The following is a 10,668-nucleotide window of genomic DNA, read 5'->3' as shown; positions in this document are numbered from 1 at the left end:
CGTGGGCGAGAGAGAGAGAGCGCGTGGGCGAGAGAGAGAGAGAGCGTGGGCGAGAGAGAGAGAGAGCGTGGGCGAGAGAGAGAGAGAGCGTGGGCGAGAGAGAGAGAGAGCGTGGGCGAGAGAGAGAGAGAGCGTGGGCGTGGGCGAGAGAGAGCGTGGGCGAGAGAGAGCGTGGGCGAGAGAGAGAGCGTGGGCGAGAGAGAGAGCGTGGGCGAGAGAGAGAGCGTGGGCGAGAGAGAGAGCGTGGGCGAGAGAGAGAGAGAGCGTGGGCGAGAGAGAGAGAGAGCGTGGGCGAGAGAGAGAGAGCGTGGGCGAGAGAGAGAGAGCGTGGGCGAGAGAGAGAGAGAGCGTGGGCGAGAGAGAGCGCGTGGGCGAGAGAGAGAGAGAGCGTGGGCGAGAGAGAGAGCGCGTGGGCGAGAGAGAGAGCGCGTGGGCGAGAGAGAGAGCGCGTGGGCGAGAGAGAGAGCGCGTGGGCGAGAGAGAGAGCGCGTGGGCGAGAGAGAGAGCGCGTGGGCGAGAGAGAGAGCGCGTGGGCGAGAGAGAGAGCGCGTGGGCGAGAGAGAGAGCGCGTGGGCGAGAGAGAGAGAGAGCGTGGGCGAGAGAGAGAGAGCGTGGGCGAGAGAGAGAGAGCGTGGGCGAGAGAGAGAGAGCGTGGGCGAGAGAGAGAGAGCGTGGGCGAGAGAGAGAGAGCGTGGGCGAGAGAGCGTGGGCGAGAGAGAGAGAGCGTGGGCGAGAGAGAGAGCGTGGGCGAGAGAGAGAGAGAGCGTGGGCGAGAGAGAGAGAGAGAGCGCGGGCGAGAGAGAGAGCGCGGGCGAGAGAGAGAGAGCGCGGGCGAGAGAGAGAGAGAGCGCGGGCGAGAGAGAGCGAGAGAGAGCGTGGGCGAGAGAGAGAGAGCGTGGGCGAGAGAGAGAGAGAGAGCGTGTGCGAGCGAGAGAGCGTGTGCGAGAGAGAGCGTGGGCGAGAGAGAGCGTGGGCGAGAGAGAGAGCGTGTGAGCGAGAGAGAGCGTGGGCGAGAGAGAGAGCGTGTGAGAGAGAGAGAGCGTGTGAGAGAGAGAGCGTGTGAGAGAGAGAGCGTGTGAGAGAGAGAGCGTGTGAGAGAGAGAGAGCGTGTGAGAGAGAGAGGGCGGGAGAGAGAGAGAGAGAGCGTGGGCGAGAGAGCGTGGGCGAGAGAGAGAGCGTGGGCGAGAGAGAGAGCGTGGGCGAGAGAGAGAGCGTGGGCGAGAGAGAGAGCGTGGGCGAGAGAGAGAGCGTGGGCGAGAGAGAGAGAGCGTGGGCGAGAGAGAGAGAGCGTGGGCGAGAGAGAGAGCGTGGGCGAGAGAGAGAGCGTGGGCGAGAGAGAGAGCGTGGGCGAGAGAGAGAGCGTGGGCGAGAGAGAGAGAGCGTGGGCGAGAGAGAGAGAGCGTGGGCGAGAGAGAGAGAGCGTGGGCGAGAGAGAGAGAGAGCGTGGGCGAGAGAGAGAGAGAGCGTGGGCGAGAGAGAGAGAGAGCGTGGGCGAGAGAGAGAGAGAGCGTGGGCGAGAGAGAGAGAGAGCGTGGGCGAGAGAGAGAGAGAGCGTGGGCGAGAGAGAGAGCGTGGGCGAGAGAGAGAGAGAGAGCGCGGGCGAGAGAGAGAGAGCGCGGGCGAGAGAGAGAGAGCGTGTGCGAGAGAGAGAGAGCGTGGGCGAGAGAGAGAGAGAGAGCGTGGGCGAGAGAGAGAGAGAGAGCGTGGGCGAGAGAGAGAGAGAGAGCGTGGGCGAGCGAGAGAGCGTGGGCGAGCGAGAGAGCGTGGGCGAGCGAGAGAGCGTGGGCGAGCGAGAGAGCGTGGGCGAGCGAGAGAGCGTGGGCGAGAGAGAGAGCGTGGGCGAGAGAGAGAGCGTGGGCGAGAGAGAGAGCGTGGGCGAGAGAGAGAGCGTGGGCGAGAGAGAGAGCGTGGGCGAGAGAGAGAGCGTGAGAGAGAGAGAGAGCGTGAGAGAGAGAGAGAGCGTGTGAGAGAGAGAGAGCGTGTGAGAGAGAGAGAGCGTGTGAGAGAGAGAGAGCGTGTGAGAGAGAGAGAGCGTGGGCGGGAGAGAGAGAGCGTGGGCGGGAGAGAGAGAGCGTGGGCGGGAGAGAGAGAGCGTGGGCGGGAGAGAGAGAGCGTGGGCGGGAGAGAGAGAGCGTGGGCGGGAGAGAGAGAGCGTGGGCGGGAGAGAGAGAGCGTGGGCGGGAGAGAGAGAGCGTGGGCGGGAGAGAGAGAGCGTGGGCGGGAGAGAGAGAGCGTGGGCGAGAGAGAGAGCGTGGGCGAGAGAGAGAGCGTGGGCGAGAGAGAGAGCGCGTGGGCGAGAGAGAGAGAGCGCGTGGGCGAGAGAGAGAGCGCGTGGGCGAGAGAGAGAGAGCGCGTGGGCGAGAGAGAGAGAGCGCGTGGGCGAGAGAGAGAGAGCGCGTGGGCGAGAGAGAGAGAGCGCGTGGGCGAGAGAGAGAGAGCGCGGTGGGCGAGAGAGAGCGTGGGCGAGAGAGAGCGCGTGGGCGAGAGAGAGCGCGTGGGCGAGAGAGAGCGCGTGGGCGGGAGAGAGAGCGCGTGGGCGGGAGAGAGAGAGCGTGGGCGAGAGAGAGAGAGCGTGGGCGAGAGAGAGAGAGCGTGGGCGAGAGAGAGAGAGCGTGGGCGAGAGAGAGAGAGCGTGGGCGAGAGAGAGAGAGCGTGGGCGAGAGAGAGAGAGCGTGGGCGAGAGAGAGAGAGCGTGGGCGAGAGAGAGAGAGCGTGGGCGAGAGAGAGAGAGCGTGGGCGAGAGAGAGAGAGCGTGGGCGAGAGAGAGAGAGCGTGGGCGAGAGAGAGAGAGCGTGGGCGAGAGAGAGAGCGTGGGCGAGAGAGAGAGCGTGGGCGAGAGAGAGAGCGTGGGCGAGAGAGAGAGAGAGCGTGGGCGAGAGAGAGAGAGAGCGTGGGCGAGAGAGAGAGAGAGAGCGTGGGCGAGAGAGAGAGAGAGAGCGTGGGCGAGAGAGAGAGAGAGAGCGTGGGCGAGAGAGAGAGAGAGAGCGTGGGCGAGAGAGAGAGAGAGCGTGGGCGAGAGAGAGAGCGTGGGCGAGAGAGAGAGAGAGAGCGTGGGCGAGAGAGAGAGAGAGAGCGTGGGCGAGAGAGAGAGAGCGAGCGTGGGCGAGAGAGAGAGCGAGCGTGGGCGAGAGAGAGAGAGCGAGCGTGGGCGAGAGAGAGAGAGCGAGCGTGGGCGAGAGAGAGAGAGCGTGGGCGAGAGAGAGAGAGCGTGGGCGAGAGAGAGAGCGTGGGCGAGAGAGAGAGCGTGGGCGAGAGAGAGAGCGTGGGCGAGAGAGAGAGCGTGGGCGAGAGAGAGAGAGAGCGTGGGCGAGAGAGAGAGAGAGCGTGGGCGAGAGAGAGAGAGAGCGTGGGCGAGAGAGAGAGAGAGCGTGGGCGAGAGAGAGAGAGAGCGTGGGCGAGAGAGAGAGAGAGCGTGGGCGAGAGAGAGAGAGAGAGCGTGGGCGAGAGAGAGAGAGAGCGTGGGCGAGAGAGAGAGAGAGCGTGGGCGAGAGAGAGAGCGTGGGCGAGAGAGAGAGCGTGGGCGAGAGAGAGAGCGTGGGCGAGAGAGAGAGCGTGGGCGAGAGAGAGAGCGTGGGCGAGAGAGAGAGCGTGGGCGAGAGAGAGAGCGTGGGCGAGAGAGAGAGCGTGGGCGAGAGAGAGAGCGTGGGCGAGAGAGAGAGCGTGGGCGAGAGAGAGAGCGTGGGCGAGAGAGAGCGCGAGAGAGAGCGCGAGAGAGAGCGCGAGAGAGAGCGCGAGAGAGAGCGCGAGAGAGAGCGCGAGAGAGAGAGCGTGGGCGCGAGAGAGAGCGCGAGAGAGAGAGCGTGGGCGAGAGAGAGAGAGAGCGTGGGCGAGAGAGAGAGAGAGCGTGGGCGAGAGAGAGAGCGCGAGAGAGAGAGCGCGAGAGAGAGCGTGGGCGAGAGAGAGAGAGAGAGCGCGGGCGAGAGAGAGAGAGAGAGCGTGGGCGAGAGAGAGAGAGAGAGCGTGGGCGAGAGAGAGCGTGGGCGAGAGAGAGAGAGCGTGGGCGAGAGAGAGCGTGGGCGAGAGAGAGCGTGGGCGAGAGAGAGAGCGTGGGCGAGAGAGAGAGCGTGGGCGAGAGAGAGAGCGTGGGCGAGAGAGAGAGCGTGGGCGAGAGAGAGAGAGCGTGGGCGAGAGAGAGAGAGCGTGGGCGAGAGAGAGAGAGCGTGGGCGAGAGAGAGAGAGCGTGGGCGAGAGAGAGAGCGTGGGCGAGAGAGAGAGAGCGTGGGCGAGAGAGAGAGAGCGTGGGCGAGAGAGAGAGAGCGTGGGCGAGAGAGAGAGAGCGTGGGAGAGAGAGAGAGCGTGGGCGAGAGAGAGAGAGCGTGGGCGAGAGAGAGAGAGAGCGTGGGCGAGAGAGAGAGCGTGGGCGAGAGAGAGTGCGAGAGAGAGCGCGAGAGAGAGAGCGTGGGCGAGAGAGAGAGAGAGAGAGCGTGGGCGGGAGAGAGAGAGAGAGAGCGTGGGCGAGAGAGAGCGCGGGCGAGAGAGAGAGAGAGAGAGAGAGAGCGTGGGCGAGAGAGAGAGAGAGCGCGTGGGCGAGAGAGAGAGAGAGCGCGTGGGCGAGAGAGAGAGAGCGTGGGCGAGAGAGAGAGCGTGTGCGAGAGAGAGAGCGCGAGAGAGAGAGAGCGTGGGCGAGAGAGAGAGCGTGTGCGAGAGAGAGAGCGCGAGAGAGAGAGAGCGTGGGCGAGAGAGAGAGAGAGCGTGTGCGAGAGAGAGCGAGAGAGAGAGAGAGCGTGGGCGAGAGAGAGAGAGCGTGTGCGAGAGAGAGCGAGAGAGAGAGAGAGCGTGGGCGAGAGAGAGAGCGTGGGCGAGAGAGAGAGAGCGTGGGCGAGAGAGAGAGAGCGTGGGCGAGAGAGAGAGAGCGTGGGCGAGAGAGAGAGAGAGCGTGGGCGAGAGAGCGTGGGCGAGAGAGAGAGCGTGGGCGAGAGAGAGAGAGAGCGTGGGCGAGAGAGAGAGAGCGTGGGCGAGAGAGAGAGAGAGCGTGGGCGAGAGAGAGAGAGCGTGTGCGAGAGAGAGCGTGTGCGAGAGAGAGAGAGCGTGTGCGAGAGAGAGCGCGAGAGAGAGAGCGTGTGCGAGAGAGAGCGTGTGCGAGAGAGAGCGCGAGAGAGAGAGCGTGGGCGAGAGAGAGAGAGAGAGCGTGGGCGAGAGAGAGAGAGAGAGAGCGTGGGCGAGAGAGAGAGAGAGAGAGCGTGGGCGAGAGAGAGAGAGAGAGCGTGGGCGAGAGAGAGAGAGAGAGCGTGGGCGAGAGAGAGAGAGAGAGCGTGGGCGAGAGAGAGAGAGAGAGCGTGGGCGAGAGAGAGAGAGAGAGCGTGGGCGAGAGAGAGAGAGAGAGCGTGGGCGAGAGAGAGCGTGGGCGAGAGAGAGAGAGCGTGGGCGAGAGAGAGAGAGCGTGGGCGAGAGAGAGAGAGCGTGGGCGAGAGAGAGAGAGCGTGGGCGAGAGAGAGAGAGCGTGGGCGAGAGAGAGCGTGGGCGAGAGAGAGAGAGAGAGCGTGGGCGAGAGAGAGAGAGAGCGTGGGCGAGAGAGAGAGAGAGCGTGGGCGAGAGAGAGCGTGGGCGAGAGAGAGCGTGGGCGAGAGAGAGAGAGCGTGGGCGAGAGAGAGCGTGGGCGAGAGAGAGAGAGCGTGGGCGAGAGAGAGAGAGCGTGGGCGAGAGAGAGAGAGAGCGTGGGCGAGAGAGAGAGAGCGTGGGCGAGAGAGAGAGAGCGTGGGCGAGAGAGAGAGAGCGTGGGCGAGAGAGAGAGAGAGCGTGTGCGAGAGAGAGAGAGAGCGTGTGCGAGAGAGAGAGAGCGTGGGCGAGAGAGAGAGAGCGCGTGGGCGAGAGAGAGAGAGCGCGCGTGGGCGAGAGAGAGAGAGAGAGCGCGCGTGGGCGAGAGAGAGAGAGAGCGCGCGTGGGCGAGAGAGAGAGAGAGCGCGCGTGGGCGAGAGAGAGAGCGCGCGTGGGCGAGAGAGAGAGCGCGCGTGGGCGAGAGAGAGAGAGCGTGGGCGAGAGAGAGAGAGAGCGTGGGCGAGAGAGAGAGAGAGCGTGGGCGAGAGAGAGAGAGCGTGGGCGAGAGAGAGCGCGAGAGAGAGAGCGTGGGCGAGAGAGAGCGCGAGAGAGAGAGCGTGGGCGAGAGAGAGCGCGAGAGAGAGAGCGTGGGCGAGAGAGAGAGAGAGAGAGCGTGGGCGAGAGAGAGAGAGAGCGCGTGGGCGAGAGAGAGAGAGCGCGTGGGCGAGAGAGAGAGCGCGTGGGCGAGAGAGAGAGCGCGTGGGCGAGAGAGAGAGAGAGCGTGGGCGAGAGAGAGAGAGAGCGTGGGCGAGAGAGAGAGAGAGCGTGGGCGAGAGAGAGAGAGAGCGTGGGCGAGAGAGAGAGAGAGCGTGGGCGAGAGAGAGAGAGAGCGTGGGCGAGAGAGAGAGAGAGAGAGCGTGGGCGAGAGAGAGAGCGTGGGCGAGAGAGAGAGAGCGTGGGCGAGAGAGAGAGAGCGTGGGCGAGAGAGAGCGTGGGCGAGAGAGAGAGAGCGTGGGCGAGAGAGAGAGAGCGTGGGCGAGAGAGAGAGAGAGCGTGGGCGAGAGAGAGAGAGAGCGTGGGCGAGAGAGAGAGAGAGAGCGTGGGCGAGAGAGAGAGCGTGGGCGAGAGAGAGAGAGAGCGTGGGCGAGAGAGAGAGAGAGAGCGTGGGCGAGAGAGAGAGCGTGGGCGAGAGAGAGCGTGGGCGAGAGAGAGCGTGGGCGAGAGAGAGCGTGGGCGAGAGAGAGAGAGAGCGTGTGCGAGAGAGAGAGCGTGGGCGAGAGAGAGAGCGTGGGCGAGAGAGAGAGAGCGTGGGCGAGAGAGAGCGCGAGAGAGAGAGAGCGTGGGCGAGAGAGAGAGAGAGAGCGTGGGCGAGAGAGAGAGAGAGAGCGTGGGCGAGAGAGAGAGAGAGAGCGTGGGCGAGAGAGAGAGAGAGAGCGTGGGCGAGAGAGAGAGAGCGTGGGCGAGAGAGAGAGAGAGCGTGGGCGAGAGAGAGAGAGAGCGTGGGCGAGAGAGAGCGTGTGCGAGAGAGAGCGAGAGAGAGAGCGTGTGCGAGCGAGAGAGAGAGAGAGAGCGTGGACGAGAGAGAGAGAGAGAGAGAGCGTGGGCGAGAGAGAGAGAGAGAGAGCGTGGGCGAGAGAGAGGGCGAGAGAGAGAGAGAGCGTGGGCGAGAGAGAGAGAGAGAGCGTGGGCGAGAGAGAGAGAGAGCGCGTGGGCGAGAGAGAGAGAGAGCGCGTGGGCGAGAGAGAGAGAGAGCGCGTGGGCGAGAGAGAGAGAGAGCGTGGGCGAGAGAGAGAGAGAGAGCGTGGGCGAGAGAGAGAGAGAGAGCGTGGGCGAGAGAGAGAGAGAGAGCGTGGGCGAGAGAGAGAGAGAGCGCGTGGGCGAGAGAGAGAGAGCGTGGGCGAGAGAGAGAGAGCGTGGGCGAGAGAGAGAGAGCGTGGGCGAGAGAGAGAGCGCGAGAGAGAGAGAGAGAGCGTGGGCGAGAGAGAGAGAGCGTGGGCGAGAGAGAGAGAGAGCGTGTGCGAGAGAGAGCGTGGGCGAGAGAGAGAGCGTGGGCGAGAGAGAGAGCGTGGGCGAGAGAGAGAGCGTGGGCGAGAGAGAGAGCGTGGGCGAGAGAGAGAGCGTGGGCGAGAGAGAGAGAGCGCGAGAGAGAGAGAGCGCGAGAGAGAGAGAGCGCGAGAGAGAGAGAGCGCGAGAGAGAGAGTGGGCGAGAGAGAGAGTGGGCGAGAGAGAGAGAGAGCGTGGGCGAGAGAGAGAGAGAGCGTGGGCGAGAGAGAGAGAGAGCGTGGGCGAGAGAGAGAGAGAGCGTGGGCGAGAGAGAGAGAGAGCGTGTGCGAGAGAGAGCGTGTGCGAGAGAGAGCGTGTGCGAGAGAGAGAGCGTGTGCGAGAGAGAGAGAGCGTGTGCGAGAGAGAGAGCGTGGGCGAGAGAGAGAGCGTGGGCGAGAGAGAGAGAGAGAGAGAGAGCGTGGGCGAGAGCGAGAGAGAGAGAGAGCGTGGGCGAGAGAGAGAGAGAGAGCGTGGGCGAGAGAGAGAGAGAGAGCGTGTGCGAGAGAGCGCGAGAGAGAGCGCGAGAGAGAGAGCGTGGGCGAGAGAGAGAGAGAGAGAGAGAGCGTGGGCGAGAGAGAGAGAGAGAGAGAGAGCGTGGGCGAGAGAGAGCGCGGGCGAGAGAGAGAGAGAGAGAGCGTGGGAGAGAGAGAGCGCGTGGGCGAGAGAGAGAGAGAGCGTGTGCGAGAGAGAGAGCGCGAGAGAGAGCGTGGGCGAGAGAGAGAGCGTGGGCGAGAGAGAGCGTGGGCGAGAGAGAGAGAGCGTGTGCGAGAGAGAGCGCGAGAGAGAGAGAGCGTGTGCGAGAGAGAGAGCGTGTGCGAGAGAGAGAGCGTGGGCGAGAGAGAGAGCGAGCGTGTGCGAGAGAGCGCGAGAGAGAGAGAGAGCGTGGGCGAGAGAGAGAGAGCGTGGGCGAGAGAGAGAGAGCGTGTGCGAGAGAGAGAGAGCGTGTGCGAGAGAGAGAGAGCGTGTGCGAGAGAGAGAGAGCGTGTGCGAGAGAGAGAGAGCGTGTGCGAGAGAGAGAGAGCGTGTGCGAGAGAGAGAGAGCGTGTGCGAGAGAGAGAGAGAGAGAGCGTGGGCGAGAGAGAGCGCGGGCGAGAGAGAGAGAGAGCGCGGGCGAGAGAGAGAGAGAGCGTGGGCGAGAGAGAGAGAGCGTGTGCGAGAGAGAGAGCGTGTGCGAGAGAGCGTGGGCGAGAGAGAGAGAGCGTGTGCGAGAGAGAGAGAGAGCGTGGGCGAGAGAGAGAGAGCGTGTGCGAGAGAGAGAGCGTGTGCGAGAGAGAGCGTGTGCGAGAGAGAGAGAGCGTGTGCGAGAGAGAGAGAGCGTGTGCGAGAGAGAGAGAGAGTGGGCGAGAGCGTGGGCGAGAGAGCGCGGGCGAGAGAGAGAGAGAGAGAGAGCGTGGGCGAGAGAGAGAGAGAGAGCGCGTGGGCGAGAGAGAGAGCGCGTGGGCGAGAGAGAGAGCGCGTGGGCGAGAGAGAGAGCGCGTGGGCGAGAGAGAGAGAGAGAGAGAGCGTGTGCGAGAGAGAGCGTGTGCGAGAGAGAGCGCGAGAGAGAGAGAGCGTGGGCGAGAGAGAGCGTGTGCGAGAGAGAGAGAGCGTGTGCGAGAGAGAGAGCGTGTGCGAGAGAGAGAGAGCGTGTGCGAGAGAGAGAGAGCGTGTGCGAGAGAGAGAGCGTGTGCGAGAGAGAGAGAGCGTGTGCGAGAGAGAGAGAGCGTGTGCGAGAGAGAGAGAGCGTGTGCGAGAGAGAGAGAGAGAGAGCGTGTGCGAGAGAGAGAGAGCGTGTGCGAGAGAGAGAGAGAGAGCGTGGGCGAGAGAGAGCGCAGGCGAGAGAGAGAGAGAGAGAGCGTGGGCGAGAGAGAGCGCAGGCGAGAGAGAGAGAGAGAGAGCGTGGGCGAGAGAGAGAGCGTGTGCGAGAGAGAGAGCGTGTGCGAGAGAGCGTGGGCGAGAGAGAGAGCGTGTGCGAGAGAGCGCGAGAGAGAGCGTGGGCGAGAGAGAGAGCGTGTGCGAGAGAGAGAGAGCGTGGGCGAGAGAGAGAGCGTGGGCGAGAGAGAGAGAGCGTGTGCGAGAGAGAGCGTGTGCGAGAGAGAGAGAGCGTGTGCGAGAGAGAGCGTGTGCGAGAGAGAGAGAGAGAGAGAGAGAGAGCGTGGGCGAGAGAGAGAGAGAGCGTGGGCGAGAGAGAGAGAGAGAGCGTGGGCGAGAGAGAGAGAGAGAGAGCGCGTGGGCGAGAGAGAGAGAGCGTGGGCGAGAGAGAGAGCGCGTGGGCGAGAGAGAGAGAGCGTGGGCGAGAGAGAGAGAGCGTGGGCGAGAGAGAGAGAGCGTGGGCGAGAGAGAGAGCGTGGGCGAGAGAGAGCGGGCGAGAGAGAGCGCGCGTGGGCGAGAGAGAGAGCGCGTGGGCGAGAGAGAGAGCGCGTGGGCGAGAGAGAGAGAGAGCGTGGGCGAGAGAGAGAGAGAGCGTGGGCGCGAGAGAGAGAGAGCGTGGGCGAGAGAGAGAGAGCGTGGGCGAGAGAGAGAGAGCGTGAGAGAGAGCGTGAGAGAGAGCGTGAGAGAGCGCGAGAGAGAGAGCGTGAGAGAGCGCGAGAGAGAGAGCGTGAGAGAGCGCGAGAGAGAGAGAGCGTGGGCGAGAGAGAGAGAGAGCGTGGGCGAGAGAGAGAGAGAGCGTGGGCGAGAGAGAGAGAGAGCGTGGGCGAGAGAGAGAGAGAGCGTGGGCGAGAGAGAGAGAGAGCGTGGGCGAGAGAGAGAGAGCGTGTGCGAGAGAGAGAGAGCGTGTGCGAGAGAGAGAGAGCGTGTGCGAGAGAGAGAGCGTGGGCGAGAGAGAGAGAGAGAGAGAGCGTGGGCGAGAGAGAGAGAGAGAGAGAGAGCGTGGGCGAGAGAGAGAGAGAGAGAGAGAGAGCGTGGGCGAGAGAGAGAGAGAAAGCGTGTGCGAGAGAGAGCGCGAGAGAGAGCGCGAGAGAGAGCGCGAGAGAGAGAGCGTGGGCGAGAGAGAGAGAGAGAGAGCGTGGGCGAGAGAGAGAGAGAGAGAGAGCGTGGGCGAGAGAGAGAGCGCGTGGGCGAGAGAGAGAGAGAGCGTGTGCGAGAGAGAGAGCGCGAGAGAGAGAGAGAGCGTGGGCGAGAGAGAGAGAGAGCGTGGGCGAGAGAGAGCGTGGGCGAGAGAGAGAGAGC

At 64.7% G+C, this 10,668-nt stretch overlaps 2 protein-coding genes across 3 annotated transcripts in view; one reads left to right on the top strand and one right to left on the bottom strand.

The window, feature by feature from the left end:
• Positions 1-10,668, bottom strand: part of NUP98 (nucleoporin 98 and 96 precursor) — a 603,720-nt gene that overhangs the window by 166,004 nt on the left and 427,048 nt on the right. The window lies entirely within an intron of this gene.
• LOC138248981 (RNA-binding protein 25-like) overlaps positions 9,638-10,668 on the top strand; it is a gene marked incomplete at its 5' end in the record, with an annotated part of 33,386 nt that continues 32,355 nt past the window's right edge. The window contains 3 exons of the mRNA XM_069203044.1: positions 9,638-9,726; positions 9,978-10,166; positions 10,282-10,630. Coding sequence (XP_069059145.1) covers positions 9,638-9,726; positions 9,978-10,166; positions 10,282-10,630 — 627 coding nt within the window. The remainder of the gene's footprint in view (positions 9,727-9,977; positions 10,167-10,281; positions 10,631-10,668) is intronic.

Source organism: Pleurodeles waltl, chromosome 8, assembly GCF_031143425.1.
Source record: "Pleurodeles waltl isolate 20211129_DDA chromosome 8, aPleWal1.hap1.20221129, whole genome shotgun sequence".
NCBI classification, from domain to species: domain Eukaryota; kingdom Metazoa; phylum Chordata; class Amphibia; order Caudata; family Salamandridae; genus Pleurodeles; species Pleurodeles waltl.
The sequence above is the reverse complement of the archived record's forward strand: the minus strand, read 5'-3'. Positions and strand labels throughout refer to the sequence as shown.